The 20259-nt window shown below is 49.8% G+C and overlaps 2 protein-coding genes across 3 annotated transcripts in view; one reads left to right on the forward strand and one right to left on the reverse strand.

Annotated features, from left to right (window-relative positions):
• Positions 1-962: 962 nt before the first annotated feature.
• Positions 963-4694, forward strand: GDF7 (growth differentiation factor 7). The gene is made up of 2 exons (XM_015620487.1): positions 963-1290; positions 3727-4694. The coding sequence occupies exons 1-2, from the start codon at positions 963-965 to the stop codon at positions 4647-4649; spliced, it is 1251 nt and encodes a 416-aa protein (XP_015475973.1). The 3' UTR covers positions 4650-4694.
• Positions 4695-15688: 10994 nt separating this feature from the next.
• Positions 15689-20259, reverse strand: part of LDAH (lipid droplet associated hydrolase) — a 106596-nt gene continuing 102025 nt past the window's right edge. For both annotated transcript variants that reach the window (XM_015622750.2, XM_015622751.2), the window contains one exon: positions 15689-18869. In XM_015622750.2, coding sequence (XP_015478236.1) covers positions 18678-18869 — 192 coding nt within the window. In that variant the 3' untranslated portion in view covers positions 15689-18677. The remainder of the gene's footprint in view (positions 18870-20259) is intronic.

The raw sequence follows: 20259 nt of genomic DNA on the forward strand, positions 1-20259 counted from the left end.
TACCAAGGAAACCCTCCGTGCAAGGGAAAACATCAGCCCGCAGCCCGACTGGGTCTTTGTTTTGCTCCGGTGTCGGACTCCCGAGGCGGAATTACCGGGACCGATGGAGGCTCAGGGCAGCCCAGGGCATCTCGGAGAGTGCGGGGGGAGCCTGGGGCCCCGCGGCCGCCCCACAGCGGGTCGTTCCGGCTCCCCCGACCGCTCCCAGCTCGGCCCCACCGCCAGCATCACCCCGCGGGCCAATGTCGGGGAAAAGGGGTCCGCCCGAAACGTGGGGTGGCTGTTCCTCCGTTCTAAACAGAGCCCTGACTGCCCCATCTCCAATATGGGACTGGGACCCCCGCCCCAGTAAGGGGTGGTGGGTGACCCGCTCCAGTAAGGGTGAAGTTTCCCGGTCCGGTCTTCGGTGGGGGGTTCCCCGCTCCGGAATATGATCCCTGCAAAGAGAGGTGATGGTAACCCCCAACCTCCCGCCATCCCGAACTGGGGTCCTCTTCCAAAGTCAAACACAACCCCATTACACCCCACAGTTTGGCTGGGGTGACGCTTGGCACGGGGCTGTGGGACGCAGCTGCCCCCTCCAAATGAGGGGTGCGGTGCCCCCTCCGGTGGGGACCGGAGCCTTGAGGGTCCCTCACCTGCCGGGGGACACGGGGCGGGATCCGATGGAGGGCCCGAGGGTCCCTCACCTGACGGCGGAGGCGGGGCGAGGTCCGAAGGGCTTCTGGGGGCTCTCTCGGACGGGACGAGGGCCAAGGGGGTTCCGGGGGTCTCTCACCTGCCGGGGCGGGCGGGGCGCGGGCGGGGAGGGGCGAGCGGCCGGCAGGGGGAGCCCCCGGGCGGCGGGCGGCCGCGGCCGCGGCGGTGGCGGCGGCGGCGGCGGCGGCGGGCGAAGACGATGTTCAAAAGCGGGCGGGGAGCGGCGGCGGCAGCAGCTCCGCGCCGAGCCCCGGGCCGCCGCCATGCGCCTCCGCGCCGCCGCCGCCGCCCTCTGCCTCTGCCTGCTGGGCGCCTGCCGCCTCCGCCGCGGGCTGGAGGCCGCCGCCGTGCGCGGCTCGTCAGCGGCCGCTCCCCAGCGACCCTCGGCAGCCGCGCCTTCCTCCGCCTCCTCCTCCTCCGTCGCCGCCGCCTCCCCCTTCTCCTCCCCGCCGCGGAGGGACGGGGCTCTCCGCAACGGCACGGTGGTGCCGCATCATTACATGGTGGCCCTGTACCAGCGCCTGGCAGCCCGCCGTGCCCCCGGCCGCCGCGCCGACACCGTGACGGGCTTCGCGGAGCGGGCGCGCAGCGGTGAGTGCGGGACGCGCGTCCCCCCGCAGGGACAGGGGAGCGCCGACCGACCGCCCCGCCGGGACCCCGCCGTCGGGAGGGAGAGAAATCGATGCTTGGGCTTAGGAATTCGGGCTTGGGGACGAAGATGGGGCTTGGGGATGGAGATGGTGCTGTGCATGGGTGTGGGGATGGTGCTTCTGTGCGGATGTGGGGATGCACGGGGTTGTGCATCACTCTGAGCCTGAGTTTGGGGACGTGATGGCACACGGAGAGGATGCTCGCATGTTGGTCCGAGCAAAGGGCTGTGCCTGGGAAAGGACTGTGCGTTGTTTGGGGAATGGGGCTGTGCATTGGTTTCCGCACGGGATGATCGAGGGACATGGAACTTCACGGGCTGCGTATCCCGGTTGTTTAACGGGAATGAAGCCGTGCGAATCTGAGCTTGGGAACGGGGCGAGAACAGGGCTGGGAGTGGGGTTTTGCGTGAGCATACTGTTAGGAGGGTGACGATGGGGACAGCAAAAGGTTTGTGCCTGGCACCGGTGAAGGAGTTTACCGACGGAGACGAGCGTGGCGCTGAGCGGGGGTCTAGCGTGGCGATGGGGTCGCGCACGCAGTCGGTGTCAAGGATGAGGCTTGGTGCTGGGGATGCGGGTCGGGACGGGCTGCGAGGTGCAGCCAGCCAGGACGGGGTGAGCGGCGGCTCTCGGCATCTCCCGCCACCTGATGCGGGGCCGGGCTGTGCGGCGCAGTTTGGGAGCGGCTTCTCCGCCCTGCATCTCCCGTCCTGCCAGAGCCTTTGCAGCCCGAAAGACTCCACTGGGCACCGCGACGGGCCGGGCCGGGCCAGGGAGGGAGCGCAGCCACGGTGCCCGGGGGGTTGCTCGGCCCCGGCGGCCGCGGTGCTCCGGAGCGGCTCCCGCTAACGCCGCCGGCTGAACTCGGCATCGCGGTCCCCTTCTCCCTCCTCGCCCTCTTTTGCCCTCTTCATACCCGCGAATCTAATCATAATAATGATCAAATGTATATAGGCACCTAACGATATACTTTTAACAAATACATGTATATCTGTACTTCGCGCCCTGCCGGCCAACTTCGCTCGGCTGGGGGAAAAAAATTGTACATTCCACATCGAATAAAATGAAAATGCAAACTGAAAAGCAGCGCCAGCCGCACCCCGTGCCTGTCGCCGGCTGCCTCGTGGTGGGAGAGCCCCCCCCAACCCCATTCCCACACCCAGAAGGGGCCGTATCCTGCCGGCAGCCTTTGCGGGAGGAGGTTCACTGGAAGTTGGTGGGGAAACGTCGGGGGAGCGAGGCGGGACAAGGATGCTCCGGTGGGAGGGTGGGCAGTGCTCAGCTTGTGAGAGCTGGGCGAAAACTGCGCACAGGTCCTGGGAAGTTTCAACGCAAAACGAAACCAGATGAACTCTTCAAAGGGATCTCCTTATCTGCTCTTATCTGCTCCTCATAGGAATTTTAGATCTGCTTTTCAAGTAGTAAATTTAATTAATAACTATAATGAATAATAATACTACAATTAAAGATAATAATAGCAGCAGCAGCAGCAGCAGCAGCAAATGCCAGGGAGAAGTTTCCCCCCCGGCGGGCGGTGCAGGCTGCAGCCAGCGGCGCTGCCGGCGGGGGTGTCGGGCTGGGCTCTGCCGGCAGCAGGTCGGGGCGCTCCGGGCACAGTAGAGATGTTTGCAGCATGCCCAGGTCAGGTTTCTCGTTAACGAGGGAGAAAACAAAAAACAACCCTCCCAGAACTCAATTCATCTCTTCTTCCCAGTTCCACCTCCTTTGGTGTTTCTTTTTTTAATTCACACTGAGTGTATTTAGTCAGTGCCAGAAACGGCACAAGTCCGTGTCAGGTCTTTGGATCCACTAAAAATAGTGACAAACTGAGACTGGGCTCACTTTCAGCCGCTGTGGATGCCTCTATCAGATCTGTGTGCCTGTGCCTACCTGCGAGGGGGAAGCGGGATTTTTAACAGCGTGTGTATGTGTGTGACACTTAGGGCAGAAGAAATCGGTGACAACCTGCTGATTTGGGATGAAAATGTGCTGCACAGGTTTAGGTGTGGCTTCCGTGCCAGAACAGAATACCGGTGCATCTGGGGTCACTGCAACACCTGGGAGGAGACGGAGAAGCCTCCTCAGGATGTGAAGAGTGCTGATGAGAAGCCACTTGTTTGAATTTATTCCTCCCTCTCTCTGTACCTTCTCCTCCCCATTTTTTCTTAGCTTTTTTTTTTTTTTGGTTTCCCCAGAGCCAGCCGGACGCTCCTGGATGCAGGACACAGAGACTGTGTCCCGCTGGGATGCTCAGGGAGCCGTGTTGCACAGCGAGATCTCCCCCATTACCTCTGCATCCTCTGCACCTCTTTAAATGAGAGCTTGCTTTGGCGATATTTAATTTTTTTTTTTTTTCCTTCTGTGTTATCTCTTCCAGATGCCTCCCCATCCGCCTCGGAGCAGCGATACCTCTTTGACATCTCCAGCCTGCCTGAGGCAGAGGAGGTGACGGGCGCAGAGCTGCGGATCCTGCGCTCCCTCCCTGAAAACCGGAGCTTGGCGCTGTCCCCCGAGGGCACCTTCCACCACCTCCTCCTTGCCCACTGCCCAGGCCGGGACGGCGAGGAGCCCCGGCTGCTGGACTCCAGGGCTGCAGACATTTTGGACACGGGCTCCTCCAGATGGGAGGTGTTTGATGTCTGGGAGGCCTTGCGAGATCAGAGGGAGAGGTCGCTCTCGGGAAGGCTGCTGTGCTTCCAGCTGAGGATCGTCTCGGATCGGTCGGGGCAGCTCCTGCCCCCCCGGCAGCTGGGCTTCGGCAAACCCCGGCCACAGCCCCATGAGCGAGCCCTGCTCGTGGCCTTCTCCCGCACCCAGAGGAAGGAGAACCTCTTCAAGGAGATCCGGGATAAGATCAAGGCCCTGGGCAGCCCCCCCTTCCTGGAGCCCCCCGATCCCGGCCAGGAGGCGTATCCCAAGCGGAGGAAGAGGAGGACCACCATTGCCGCCCGGTCTGGGGGCAGAGGCCACGGGAAGAAGGCGAAGACTCGCTGCAGCAGGAAGCCCCTGCACGTGAACTTCAAGGAGCTGGGCTGGGACGACTGGATAATCGCCCCCCTGGATTACGAGGCTTATCACTGCGAGGGGGTTTGCGACTTCCCCCTGCGTTCCCACCTGGAGCCCACCAACCATGCCATTATCCAGACCCTGATGAACTCCATGGACCCGGAGTCCACCCCCCCGAGCTGCTGCGTGCCCTCCAAGCTCAGCCCCATCAGCATCCTCTATATAGACTCTGGGAACAATGTGGTTTACAAACAGTACGAGGACATGGTCGTGGAAACGTGTGGCTGCAGGTAGCAATTTCTGCAGCTCTCCCTATCCCTCCTGGCCTTGCTCAGCAGCCCTGCCCCATTTTATATATATATATATATATATATACACACACACATATATATATGTGTGTGTGTGTGTGTATATATATATTTTATATATATATATATACAAACACATTTTGATGTGTGCCTTTCCAAAAGCCAAGCTCAGAGCAGGTATCCCCTTTCGTCCCTGGGGGCCACCCTGGCCATGACCCCAAGAGGGATGGGGGACGCCCCTCTGAGACTGTGAGGCTGCCACTATCTCTGTGCCTTGCCTGTTCTCCTGTGGAAAGGGGGCCACACAGCCTGGCAGAGACCCAAGGGAATGTCTCCTCAGCTTCTGAGCTCTGCCTGATACACTTGGTTTGCCTAAATGGAGCTGACAACTTCTTTCCCAAAGGTTTTGCAAAATGTCTAGCCAAAATTGTCTTGGTCGGAATGATGACCTGGGATGGGGGGAGGTGGAGTGCTGTCTGCGGCAGAGGGATCCGGTCAGGATCATCCTCTGGCTGTGGCAGTGCGATGGAGGTGAGGCAGGAATGCTCTTTTCTTTGAGTTAAAGGAGTTTTCTGGCAGTCTTCAAACTGCTGCCCTGGGTCTCCTGGTGGAAAAAAATAAGGGATCCTTGGGAGAAGGCAGGGAGTGGAGAACCTGTGGCTGGTGTGGGTTGTAATCACTTGGTCCAGGCCTGTTTGCAGTGGGGAAAGGTTTGTGAGTCTGCTGGCAGAGACAGGAAAAAAGGAGAAGCAGAGGTTAAAAGAGTCAGATCTGAAGCAGAGCTTGTACTCTTAAAAAGATGGGAGAGGGCTTGGGAGGCCTTAGCTGGAGATGCCTTCACTCCACATGGTCAGAAGCACTGGCCCTGTTGTCTGTGTCCTGCAAGGGGTACTGGTTGGTGAATCCCCTCCCTTTCCTGCACAAAACTCTGTTTCCAAGGCATACTGGGAATCTGGCACCAGGCCCACAAATCACACAGCCATCCTGAGCATTTCTGGAGAGAAACAAAGGTCCCAAGTTCCCTAGGGAAGAGCCATTTTGCTTGGGTTCTTCTCTTTCCAAATAATCTCTATAAAAGCACTTTGCTCCACCCTATCTTCCTTTGGCATCGATTTCCCAGGGAGTTGTGTCCCTCCTGGAGTGCCAGCCGCTCCCTGCTCCCTGTTCCTCCAGGAACAGACCTTTCCCATGCAGAGGGCTGAGTGCTACCCTCAGGGGCTGCTGTATGAAGTGGAGTGCTTTGACATGTGCTTAAAGGGCTGCAGGGTTTTACTAACTCAGGAGCTGAGTATAAATTACACCTTTAAATTACATGGATGAAGAGAAGCTTTTCATCCATGCCAGGGTGTGCTTTGGATGCTGGGAAGCATTTCTGCTTCACCTCAGTGGCTTTTGGTACCAAACTTTGGCTTCCTGGGTGGGTTGGCTTAGACCAGAGATGTATTTGCACAGATTTTGTGTTTGATGGTTTTTTTTTTCTTGTGGGCAGGGTGTTGGTGTGTAAGTATCAGGGCTTATTAGCGATGGCAGTTTGCTTTTGGAGGAGATAAATCCCTGCTGGAAAACATGTGATTTTTCCTACATAAATCCAGTTGTCCTTAATGGCAGGGGTGTTCTGCTGGGAGGGCTGGCCAGGGCGAGAGAGGGGGTTGCCTCAAAGAACTCTCCTGGGATCTAAATGATTTCAAAGATCAGAAAAGCCTTGATGAGGTTCAACAGCCCCATCCCACCAAGGGCATTAGAAGGGAGTAAATGTGTCTATTGGAAATAGTGACAGATCCACTGGGATAACAGCCCCTGCCTCCCTCCATCCTTGCCCGTGGAGCCTGCTCTGCATCCTCAGGCTGTGGCAGGCAGCAGCTCAGAGGAGTGTGGTGCTCCTAAGTCTCATGTACCCTGACACCTGCAGAGCTCCTCTGGCTTTACATCCACACATCCAAGAGGAAAACCCATCTCCCTACCTCAGCACGAATGTAAATATATGCTAATGATGTACCTGTCTCCAGGAGGATGCTCAGAGATGGAGGCTGGGGGTGGGGCAGTGAGGAAGGATCAGGTCCATGCCATGGGATTTCTCCCTGTCAGCATCTGGGGAGGCTGAGGTTCCTGAGTGGGTGAGGAGGGGTCAGCACAAGGGTTTGTGGATTTCCTCTGCCCTTTGGCTTTAGCACAGCTGGTTGGGCGAGGAGGTTGGTGCAGCAGGGCTGGAGCTGCTGGATTCCGCATGAGTTACAAAGTTACCAAGCTTTGGAAGTACCTGATTTTTCAATTGCCTTTGGTTGTTTGATAGTTTTTCTCACCGCTGAGACAGTTATTTAAAATGTTTTTGTTTCTTTTACCCCCTCCCCTTCCTCCAAATATTTGTGGTGAAGGTTCATGGGCAGTTCAAATCCAAGCAAGATATATATAACTCCTGGCAGCCCCTGCTGGCTGGTGGTTCTTGTGAGCCTCCACCAAAAAGGTGTCCTGAGACCTGCTCCTGTGGTACTGTGTCCAAAGGGTGGCAATGCCAGTGACTCCCAGTTCTTGTGGGTTTTTTCAGCCAGAGTTGCAGGGGACAGACAGATGTCACCTGCCGCAGGTCTGGAGGTGGCTGGTGGAGAGTAGGGTGAGAGGTTGGGTCATGCAATGCTTCACCCCAACCCCAATCCCAAAAATTGGAGCAGTGCCCACTGCTGGGGTTTTTGTCCTGAACCCCATGATGGCTTTGCTGGTGCTGGGGACAAAAGCAGTGGCTCAGTTGCTGCAGTTCCATGGCCTGGATCACTACGATAAATGGGAGGGGAAGATTTGGGGAGAGCACAGAGGCCACAGGTGGCAGCGATGCTGTCCATGGTTTCACCCATTTGGGAGCCTGACCTGGCTCTCCTGGCTGTGGGCATCCCTGAACAGGGGTGTTTGGTGTGGGAGCACACTTCATCCCCCCGAGAGGAGCCCAGTGGTGCTGGGGCCTGTGCCAAGTGCCACCTGCTCCTTTCCTGGGCAAACAACCTCTGGAGGACAAAGGGAGTGCGAAGGATGGAGATGGATCCTCTTTCTGCTTCTCTAAGGAGTCAGGGGAGGCAGCTCCCTGCCTGGGGCTGCTCCAGGGGGATGTGTATGAGCAGGGCAAGGCCGGAGGAGAGTGGAGCTGGGGCTTTGGTGGGTAACTGTGCTGCTCCCCCTGGGCGAGTGTATCAGCTGCTGGGCTTGGCTGTCACATTGCTCATTGCTCCCAGGGGAGAATTTCCAGAGCAAAAGCCACCACTGCCCCCTGCATGAATCCCTGCATGGAAAATGCTAGGCCTGCCTCTCCATCCCCAGGCAGATTTGGAGATTGCACCAAACAGTGGGATTAGTCTTGGGCAACCACCATAGAGCCTTTACAAATGCGTAGAGGTTTAGATTAAATATTTGGGGAAGAAAGTCACAGAAGGAGTTGTAAAGCTCTGCCCAGGGAATTATAGAGTCACCATCCCTGGAAATGTTCAAGAACTGTGTGGATATGGCACTTGAGGTGATAGTTTAATAGTGAATATGGTGGTGATCTGGGGTTGATGGCAGGATATGATCTTTTCCAACCTTAATGATTATGATTCTAAATGGAAGTGGTGGGTGTGAAAGCCTTTCCCAGGCAGGGGGGTTCTCTCAGCTGAGTTGGTGCAGCCCTGCACTGTTGGGGCAACACAGGGATGTGTCTGTAGAGGGCATGGAGAGTGAATCCTGCCTTTGGAGAAAGGTTGGTGGGGCACTGTCTGCAGGATGATGGTAGCCCAGCTCAGCCCCCATCCCTGGAGCTGCTCCTCTGCAGAACATCACCCTCTAATGCCAAAGGAAAGGCCCAGAAAAAAATGTATTTCTGATCAGCTGCCTCTTGCCTGAGCTGATTTCTGTGCACATGTAAACTTTATAAATATGAGACTAGAGGTCGAACATGGACAAATATTAATTCAGCAATCTCAGAGTGGTTTTAATGGATAATTATAGGTTCTCAATCTGCAGTATTTATACAACCTTTCCAGTTTAAAAAAAACCCAGTTTCCATGCAGTGCATATTCTCCTGGAGGATTTGTTTGACCTTGAGCACCATTTTTATCTGCAGGATATAATTACAGTGAAACTAGAAATATTAAGCATTTGAAAAGGACTATGTATCCATGCTTATCCTCTGACATAGGAATGTAACTGCACAGGAGTAGGGCAACGTGCAGAGTGCTCTCATTTGACTTAGAAGCACTGGGGCTGGGATTTGAGGAAGCCTGCCCAGTTAGGACAGGGACTGACTGGTGTGTGTGTGTCTTGTCTGGGGGTTCTTTGAGCTTGTGCTCAAGGCACTGCCTTCAGGAACAGTCAGAAACAAAATTACTTTATGCCCTGTTTAACCCTGGTCACCAGGGGTGCTTCTGGCCTAGAAATACTTCCCAAGAATCACAGATTTATTTCTCTTTTTTTAAGGAATAATTGCTTTTTAATTCTCTTAAAATAGGGGGCTTGTGTAACCATGTGTCCCCCCCCCCTTTTTTTTTTTTTTACATTATACTTCAAATCCAATGATAGGTGGGAATTTGGTATCCTCTGGCAGGGAGAAGGATTCATATGGAAAAGGGCTTGATGTAGCTTCATCCTGGCACAGCTGCATTGATCCCAGTGGCCTCACTTCCGATCAGCGCTGACAGATGGAGACACGCCTCTTTGTCTGTTGGCTGATGGTTGGCATACCCATGAGGAAAAGGCTGCAAAGACACCAGTTCTGATTAAAAGCAAACCCCAGGCCTTGAGCCTTCTGCTCAGGTTTGAGTGCCAGCAGCTCCCGAGTGTGTTTGCACCCCGAGGGTTGTAAGCCAGCCCGGGGCTGCGCAGCTCTCGCCAGGTAACGCGGCAGTGGTTTATCCATCACGCTCCTCCTGCAAAACAAACAGCTCCTTTTACAGCTTTAAGCCCTCATCCCACACACACCAAAGTGATGTTTAGTGACAGTCACCTGTGCTGGCCCCCACGGAGCAGCAGACACACACACACCCCACTGCTGGCAGGGAAGAGACAAGAGAGGCTGGGGCATCACTTAGGACCCCTGGGAATGCGGGCCCCAAGGGCAAACGGAGCAGGGCACCTTGGGTGCTGGGGGGATGCCATGGCTTTGCTCTCCAGCCTTAACAGGAGTTTTGCTGTGAGCTTCTGCTTGTGATTGTACCGATAGCAGCATTTACAGTTACATCAAAGCCCACAGGACCCACGTTAAGGTGGCAGATACATTGTGCAAACCAACCCTGCTCCAGCTTGTGTGGGACTCAAACCGGTGGGAAATGCCATGGTTTCCTGCTGAGCGTGGAGTGAGTTCTGAAACCCAGGTGCCTTCTCCTGCCTGTGCTGGGGCAGCAGGGCCATGTGCCAGGGAGAAAAAACCCTCAGTGGGGCAATGGCCACGAGAGCCTGGGTCTTGCACAGAGGCGGTCACCTGAAATGGGGCTGTGTGCCCCTGTGTTTGACAGATGATCAGAACAAAGGGCTATCTCATGGACCTTGTCCGGGCAGTTCCATCAAATCACTTGCTGTGTCTCCTGTCCTGCGTGCAGCTGGAGTTGTGGGGTGAGTTTTTCTCTTCACATCATGCTCTGGGTAGGTGGGTGGGTGGGAAAACGTGTGTGGGAAAAAGCAAGGTCTTTGAGAGCACTGTGACTCAAATGTTTTTAAGTCTTCATGACCAGCAGATCATGTGTGTCCCACTGGCCTCAGAGCAGCTCCCTTGGCATCAGGGATCCCTTTTGGTGGGGTCAGAATGGAGATGCAGGGTGGCAGGAGCAGAGTAGCAATGTCCCCACTGTGGGAGCGTGTCCTCCATGAAAACACAATGAGGAAAGGAGTTGAGGAGTAGCTGTTCTGTGGGTGGGATGTTGCTGATGGTTCGGAGCCTGTGACTTTGTGTGGAACAGTTTTTCTGTCTTTCCTATCTTTGAATTAATAGCTGGTAAAAGAGCAAGATGTTCCACCAGGCTGGTGTGTGTGACACCTTCAGTTTTGTCATAAGCTGGTTTATGTATTCCAAGGTAAAACCAGCTGATTCCAGTGCTTCTAAGCTCTTTGTTCCTAGTACAATGTGTTGTGAGGTACAAAGATGTCTCTGAAAATCACTCATGTCCAATCAGGCAGTGATCTGGGCCTTCAGAAAATGACAAAAATTTGGAATTCATGCTGGTGTATCCCACTGACTATGGAGTCCACCTGACATCTTTGCACCTCAAGACACAAATAGCCCTGTGTCTGCTTTTTCCTTTTACTGGCTTCAGTACTCAAACAACCCCTGAATTTTCCATGTTGGAGAGGTGCCTGACATAATTGGTGGTGGGTGCACCATGTTTGACTCTTGCTCAATGGATGGGGCAGGAAGCTTGGGCAGCAGAGCATTTGCATGGAACTGGTATTGAGAAATCTTAAACCAAAGCCTGATCCATTCCCATCCATTCCATGGATGAAAACAGAACTCTACACATTTTCAATGGATTTTCAGCAGGGTTTGCTGCTCATTTTTCTGTCATCACCACTTAATAGTTCAGTTTTACCTTTTGTGAACTCATTTCTCTGCTTTGATACTTGTGCCCATGCTTTGGGTTTTCAGGACGGGGAGTGCACAGACTTGCTGTGGTGTTTGGTGGGGGAAGGAGGGTGAGGAAGGGAAGGCTGGCACTCAGCAGCAGGAGGATGTGGTGCAGTCTGTGCCTTTGGGCAGGGGACAGGGAGGGCACAGGTCTGGCAGGGTTGAAGCTGGTGGGAGGAGGGGACCTGCTCACCATGGGTCGCACACTCAAGTGCCTTTCTGGTGGAAGGTGGGAGTGTTTGGGCCTCCCCTTTTCTTTGCCACAATGTCAAGGCTGTGCTGGTGCCACCCTGGTCTCCATCATCAGAGGAATGAGACCCAGAGACAGGGCAAGCCTGGCCACCCTGGGAGCTGTGGCATTGGCCTCCGTCCCAGTTTTTAGGGAGTTGGTAGTGTTCCTTGTGGTGTTTCATTCATTTCCTCCATCCTGCCTTGGTGAAGAGAGGGGAGGAGAGCAGTAGGGAATATACAAGAGGCAAAGTTTAGGGCTGCCTTGCTCCCAGGCTGATCATCCCAGGCAGCGGTGTGCCAGGAACTGCTGAGCACCAAGGAGCTCACAGGGGCTCAGCCAGCAGCAGCAGTGTGAAACAGCATCCACAGGACAGGAAGAGGGATGGTCATGCAGGGAGGGCCCAGGCTTTGGTCCTTGAAAGTGTCAGAGTTAAGTGGGTATTTAGGAAGTGATCTGCTGGGATGGAGCACTTTGTAGGAGCAGCTCATCCTCTCCTTGCCCAGGGAGGGGGGTGATCATCCTGCTTCCATTCATCCCATCTGCTGTGAGTGGTAACTTTTTGAAGTCCGAGTTCCTGAGGTGCTGAAGGTCCAGAGCTCTCACATGCTTTGGTTGAAGCCACATTTGTGCAGTGCCTTTGCAAATGGAGCTCTCACAGCCTGAGGAGCAGTCAGGGGCTGTGCCCACCTGGAGTCATCAGCTCTGTCTTGCTCTGCAGCTCCCACTGGAAAAGCTGGTGGAGATGCTGCTCAAAGGAAATGGACTCTTGTCTGTGCAGCACAGACCTGCTCTGCTCTTGGTGCTCGCTGTCTCAGATGAAGCAGGGAGCAATGTTGATCCAGTTTGCTCAGTCCCTTTGTATCCCATCACTGTGTGCTGTTTCTGGAGTCAACACTTTCTGGAGTTCCTTTGACAAAACGAGCCTCTCTGCTGGTCAGTCGTGGTTTTATTTATAAGTTCTTTTCTTTGATTAGAAAGGAAAATATCAAAAATTGAAAGTTTCCAATAGCTGTATTTCTAGTAGTTGTGATTTTTGAAGCAATACTCATATCCCTGTGTGTGCCTCTGAACTATCCATGTATTTGTTCAGCTTTTTCAGGTCTGGGTGTGTGAAATATCTCTAAAGAAGATAGCTCTGTACGTGATGGTGTAAATGCATTGTTTGTATGTATCTAAAGTTTAAATAGATTGTACATATGGGATTGTAAATGAACTGTAAACAGCAATCTATATTTTCTTGAATATATTATATAGCAGTATATATTTGTTAAATAAATATTCTTGTATACTCTTCAATAACCTTTTTAATATTTTGTACAGATAAGTTTATTAAATATTTTATTGATAAATAGACCTGTGCAAGATTTTCTTTTGATGACTTGGCATCTGTGTCCTAAAACCAGATGTCAAGAGCAGCCTTTGTAAACCACCTTTATTCCCTGGGCTACCTAAGGTGTTAAACCAAAAATGAAATACCCATTCATTTTAAACTGCCTTCCAGGACAGCCACAGGCATTTCCCAATAAATAAAGTCACAGAACAGTGAGTGTTTGTGATGGATTTATCATCAAAATGTACATCTTTTTTTTCCCCTGTTTCTGAATAGTGTTCACCTGCTGTGGTGAGTAACTATCCAGCTCCAGCCAGCCAAACAGGATTCCCTCCACTGGCTCCATCAGCCTGGACAAGAGAAGGCTCCATGGAGACCTCATTGTGGACTTCAGTGCCTAAAGGAGGGCTTATAAAAAAGAGGGAGAACAACTTTTTACACAGGCAGATAGTGACAGGACAAGGGGGAATGGTTTTAAACTAAAAGAGGAGTGATCTAGATTGGATATTAGGAGGAATTTCTTTCCTGTCAGGGTGGTGAGGCACTGGCACAGGTTGCCCAGAGAAGCTGTGGATGTCCCATCCCTGGAAGTGTACAAGGTCAGACTGGACTGAGAGTGAGGTGCTTTATCAGGTTCTCCTGCAAAGGACATCACCCAGGTCCCTTGGAGACAGAGAGTGAAGGTAATAGGGATTATGACTCTCTCCTACATCTCTAAGCACACAGTTCTGTGAACATGCAGGTGTGGAGTAAGGCACATTTGGAGGCATGGAGGAAGTCCTCAGGGCATTAGGTATGTGTTTTAGACATAAAAAAGCAAACTCAGTTTTCAAAACCCAAAAGAAACGTGGAGAACTGAACTGGAGCATGGTCATTTCCATTTGCAGTGCACACTGAGCGACAGACCAAGCAGGACCCACCTTTTGGTCAGTACTCTGCATCCCCACATGCCCATTTTATGGTGACACTGGCTGAGGATCATTTATTGGTATTGGTCATGTATTGGTAAAGGTTCTCTGGGGAGGGAGGCAGGATGGCATTTTGTCCCTTGCCCCCTGTGAGCAGTTTTACAGGAATGTGCTATCCTAACAAGCAATTTTCAACAGAACAATGAAGGTGAGAGCAGGTGGCTATTCACAGGCATTGCACCAGGCCTTACCAGTGGGAGTGGTGTGGTTTGTGTTCAATGGACCTGGGTTTTTACTCCACAGCACTGCAGACTGTTCACGATTGACAACATAAACTAGTCTGTTTATAAATGAAGATAAATCAAAGGCACAGCAAGGACAGAGGAGATGTCCAAGGTCACACATGAATACAATAGAAGAAAATGCAAAGCATTGGTAAAACAGGACGTTCTGAGTTGAGGCTGGACCACTCCGGATGCTTCAAATCCCATGTTTATTTTGTGGGTGAAAATACAAGTTATTTCCTATAAGCACCAATGAGCTGCAGTACCTCCTGCATGATGAGAGCACTTTAAAACATTTATGTTCTGTAAATGATATTCCTGTGTCCTACAAGTTAGATTGGACCAGCTGGACACTTAGCAAATTTTAAGGGTGCCTGTTAGGGAAGAGAAGTAGGTAAGTGTTGGCATTGGGAAAGTCTGTTTTTCCTAATTCTATGCTATCTCCTCTCATGGATTCCTCTCAATGTATGAAGCGCAGTATTTCGGAGTCTGGGGGCTTTGTTGAAGATGTTCACCAAGGAGGAGACCCCCATTTCCTCCTTCAGTGTGAACTGCTTCAAACAGGATGGAGAAGATCTTTGAGTGTCTGACTGGCAAACCCTGCAGTCAGGTACAGTCAGTCAGATGTTTTAAAAAACACCCCATATTTTATTAGCTGCTGCAAACTACTTTCTGCAACACAACTATTCTCCTGCAAGCACATTCCTGCAAGAGGCAAAACCAAGGCTGTTGACTATCAGCTCAAGCACTCTGAAAGAGTTTTTAATTAAATCCCTCCATGCCTGTCCCATCTGAGCATGAATGTTAGCCTGTTCCATAACTTCTGCGTGATGCTACTGAGAGCAGCGATCGCTCCTGGCAGCTGCTTGTGCTGTTACTGCTGGATCTGCTGCTTGTGCTCAACCCCCATCAGCTGTTCCAGAAATATATGCTGTTTTAATAGTTCCTGGTCACTCACAAACACTCTCTGGATTCTTATTTTGTAAATGTGCCAGGAAAGAGAACATTTGCCTGCAAGTGAAGAGCCTCAGAAACTTATTGTAGTTGGGAGTCTGAGCGTGACCTGTGACACAGAGTAAAACAAGTCTCTTGGGTCTAGTGAGTTTATCCAAACCCAGTAATAGTTTGAGTGACTTTAAAATGATAACATTGAACATCTTGTTTAAAGTCTTTTCTGGCAATTAGCTAGACCAAAGAAAAGGATGGGGGTAGACGCACATATAAATCCATTTTCTGTAAAATAAATACATAAATGACTTCAGCTGCAGAGAAGAGATTATCTGCTGTGGCTCATGTGTGCAATCTGTCTCTGTGAGTCAAGAATCTGGTGTTTAGCTTGGAGTCCAACTCCAAATTCTTCACCATAAACACTGGGCAAGCACTCATCCAGCTTCCTGAAGGGACAAACCTCACTCCACACACTCTATAGCTCATATAGATCCACACACTCTATAGCTCATTCACAGCAGCAAACATGGAGCTGGACGCAGCAAGAGGAAACTGATAGATTATTTTGGAGGGGCTCTGGATAAAAATGCTCAAGCAAGTCAGGTGCCTACCACCCACAGATTTTCTGTGCACTTGGCAGATGTCTGCATTGCATGTGAGATTTGGCATTTGGCAGGTATTTTTGTGGATTTTGTATGCATGAAGTAATAAAGGAGCTGAACTAGGACTAAACAAGTTACCAAAACAAAGAATCAAGTTACACTTTACCATAAATTTCTTTATTTTTGTTATTGGAGTTGTGTACTTTTAATAAAAGGTATCAATCTAGCAAAACACTTGCACATGAGTCAAAGTCACTGCACTAGCAGGGTCACTCGTGTGGTGAGAATCAAGCACAGATGTGAATGACAGTGAGTAGGTGCTACAGCTTACAGTCAATATATCTGTGATAGGTTTTCCAAGAATTCTTAAATAGTCTAAAATAGGCAAAATCACACTGTGTTTTCATGGTAAATTGGCACATTTGGACCACGAGCACTTCTGATACTCTTTGCCTGGGGTGACAATGAACACCATGGGATCCTGAGGAGCTGGATTCTCACTGTGTGGGATCTGCTCCTCTTAGGAAATATGGCTGTGGAAACTAGGCCTGTGTGTTTTAGCAATTAATAGAGTAGCAAATTTTCAGATCTTAGCCTTACAGTAACAACTTCTAAGAGGAAGGTAGCAATTGAATCAGTATGGTTTTGATAATACTAGAGAAAATTCTTTTAAGAAAATTGTAAGGCATTCTTCTGCAGTAGATCTGGTCATCACTGACCAGACCTAATCTCAGTTTAGGTCTTAATACAGTTAGGATTTAGTATAATGGATTAACTTTTGTATAAAAGGCATACACAAGTCAGGTACAAGTATTGCTAAATTAATTCCTCATACAAAGTATACACATAATGCACTGTAAACAACTGCTTCTCTTAGGTGCTTCAGTTTCCAGGCTGTAGTAGCTGCTTGTCATCTTTGGTTAATGCAAGATTCCGTCTGGTCTCAGGAGATCCACCAAAACAGCTGAACTCCCACAAACCAAGTCTTTGTCAATTCCCTGACTCCACACACTTAGAAGAACAAATGTTTTGTTCAACCAGATCAATGTGCAAACCAAACCAACCAAGTGAACTGTAGTTTTTATGCTGCTGACATACAAACAGGTGCACATGTACATACAGGTGTACATTAATACATCTCCACATACGTGCAGGTCCTCCCCGGCTCTGCCCCAGGGAGCACCTCAGCCAACAGATGCAGGGAACATCTGCCACAAGGCCATCCAGCTGGGATGATGCCAACACCTGGGGGCTATCACACACACACATACAGCTATGGACTTCTACAGTGAGCACAAGGATTCTTTTGATCATGACTGAATATGGACCTGTAGAAAGAAGGAAAGTCCTGTGACTCTGCAACGAGCAGAATCAGTTGCATGGGCATAGTCCCCTCACTTTGAATGTGTCTAGTTCCTCCTCACGCTGCTGAAACTGTGCTCCCAACATTCCTGCCCCACTTACCAGTACTACTTCATTACGTGGCAGTGTAATTGGAAAATCCACTGACTAGTCTCAAAAGCTAAACCAGCTTCTGATACAGGAAAGGTCACTTAAATTCAGTGTCAGTCAGCAGGTTTGAAAACCAGTCCAAAATATCCAGGAACTGAACTCTATTACAAGTTGCTCTAAATATTAGTGTAAGGTTCAAGGGGTGTTCAGAGAGCAGTGAAAGGGGTGTGTATAACTGTGTAAGAAAACTAAGCAATTAATTGATCTTCTGCATCACAGAGAACATTCTTCAATACCATTCTCACATGTATCAAAACTGGTAATAAATCATGTAAGTTAGATACTCTGCATCATCTAAATTCATCTGTTCACGAGGGCAGGACCTCCCCTGACTATACTCTGTAGTGTTTTGCTTATTTATAAATGTCTTTATGAACTCCACAGGGAGACTATTTCACAGGTTCAGGGCTAGAAAGCTTTTCCTGATTACACTTGGCTCTGTTCCCCTTACTTGCAATATTTTCATTTCTAGCTATTCCCTGTAACTTCTTTTGTTATCACAACTGCTAGGATGTTTTTTTCTATTTTTTTTTCTCCATCTGTAAAGGAAAGGGTTCACCAAATATGAGGAACAGGGAACTTGTCAGCACCATGCAAGGGTCTGGTTCTCAACAGTAACGTTCATGCCATGTCATGGGTGCAGCTGTGGCACAGCAACAGATGTTTTCTGATGGTGAACTTACCTAATTTGTGGCTTGGCAGAAAATTTAATATTTCAGTCCTTAGAGCAAAGAACTGAAATTTAGACATGCATTCAAAGTGGTTTAATTCTTTAAAGCTGCTGAGCAAGCAGTGTTCTCTTGAACTTCATTAGGACAGCTAGGCCACCTAGAAGTTGTTATACATGGATTCAGCAATCGATTTAAACTTTTAAATACTGGCATTTTTGACCAGTGTTCTTTCCTTTCTCTACAGTCAATTGAAAAATGAAATACTTGGCCATGTTCCAGGCAAGACATCCTTATGCATTCCCTTGCTGAACAGCCACAGATACCTTACAGCATTTCTAATACCCTGTGGAGTCCTGGCAGTGCCCCAAACCTGCGGCGAGACTTGGAGAAACTGCACACCTGATCTTCACATCTTCCCTGAACTGATCTCAAACAGCCTGACCACCAGCCAACCCCCTCTGACCCAGAACAGGCAACATCAGGGCTGTCCAGGGCCTTGGACTGTTCTGGCTGCCATGCACCTGGCTTACATGGAAAGGTGAAACATGAGGAGAGGGCCAGGTCTTGCACAGCGTACCAGGATCCTTCGATAGGATCCACCCACAACCAACACTTCTGCAGCAGAGAGTGGGGTGGGAGTAGCTCAGATACAGTTGTATCAGCATTGTCTAGAGGGCCAACAGACAATAAATATTCCACCCTTTGCCAAGTCTTCCAGAGTCCTGAAGACTCAGGATGAAACTACATAAGCACTGAGTCAATAAAACTATACTTTGGACCAGCCAGTCTCTCTTTAACTTTCTCTAAAACATCTCAGTAGAAAACAAGCCATAATCTATAGTAAACAGAAAAAAAAAAATGAAAAAAAAAAGACAGACTCTCTCACAAAAAAAAAAAAATAATCACACATTCACATAATAATTACATCATTTTCTTGCTGCTCACTGAATTACTGTTTATAATTTGGACAGATCATCCTGTAGCCAGTCTGTGATCATGGCAGCCATCTCCTTGCTGGCATCCAGCACGAAGGCATGGCGGAGCCCCTTCTCACAGAGCCGAATGTCCCCATCTGGAAAATCCATTTTGATCTCATCGTAGTAGTGCTGTGGACACCAGCTGTCTCCAGTTCCATAGTAAAAAATCAGCTAGAAAGAAAAGCATATCAAATAATCAGTGTGGAAAGTTACTGATGGAGCAGCCAATACAATCGTTTGGAAAGAAGTAATGCATCAAATCCTGAGATATTATACTGTGAGGAATAGCAGACTGGTACTTCTTGGTTGTTTCCAGGTCTGCAGGTATGAGGAAGGCAATTGAATTCTCTGCAATTCAGTTTCCTCACCTGCAAAACTGTACAATACAGACTTAACCCTGAAACAGAAATATGCTGATGAAAGCCTGGCTGCCTTAGTAAATTTCTTACTGTGGCTCAAAACACCAAGTTGTCCATGAAGTCCACCCCAAGCACCCTGGCCACTGTGTTTTCCATGGCTGTTAGCAGCTTTCTGTGTTAGCTTTTCTGCTATTAAAAAAAAAATAATAACCAGACGCATTTTCAGCAATATCAGGTTGCTCAAAACCCCTTCTAACCTGACCTTGTATGTTTTCAGGGATGGGGCACCCACCTCTGGGCAACTTGTGCCAGTGTCTCATCACCCTCATTTTAAAAACACTTCCTCCTTATAGCTAGTCTGAATTGATCCTCTTTCAGTTTAAAACTATTGCCTCTTGTCCTATTGAAACAGGCCTTGCTCAAAATTTTGTCCCATTTTTCTTACAGGTAGGTACTTACTCCATTTTTCTTACTCTTTAGGTACTGGAATGTGCTCTAAGGTCTCCCTGGAGCCTTCCCTTCTCCAGGCTGAACTGTCCCAACTCTCCATCTTATCCTTGTGAAGTGCTGCCTGGGTGGAGTGCAGGCATCTCCCAGAGACCAACAAACAACTTTCTTCTGGGTTGTAACATGGAACTAAAATTCTGCAAAAGTGCATTTTGCCCAAATAACCTTGGCCAATGACTAACATGAAGCAGGTGCTACCTGCCCTGAACACCTAAATACCTTTAGCCCACCTAAAAAAAAAGCTGTAAATTCCAGGAAAATATCATATTCAGGGAAGTATCTTTTCTCTCTGTTTGAAACAGTGAATGTCACATTTCCCCAAGTCATCGTTTCTCCCCATTTTCATCTCGACTTTGCATGCTATAGCTATACTTTTCAATTTATGTAAAGTATATGAGGGGAATGTAGTTTTCTGGAAGAGAGTAAAAACCTATGGATTTCAGACTATACAAGAACAAGATTAATGAAGAGCACCCTTCATACTAAAATGTCTGAATGCAGGTACCAGAAGGATGCTGATTGCTCAACACATCACACACACAGCTTGGCCCAATTCCATTATTCGCATTTGTTTCATATTTTATTTCTGTACTTCAGTGAATAATTGAGCAATGCTAACATAAATTAGAGGACAAGAAGTTTTCCTTTCATCACAAATATCTTCAGTTCCATCATTTTTGTAGCCATGTGGAATA

This window comes from Parus major, chromosome 3 (assembly GCF_001522545.3).
Source record: "Parus major isolate Abel chromosome 3, Parus_major1.1, whole genome shotgun sequence".
In the NCBI taxonomy this organism is placed as follows: domain Eukaryota; kingdom Metazoa; phylum Chordata; class Aves; order Passeriformes; family Paridae; genus Parus; species Parus major.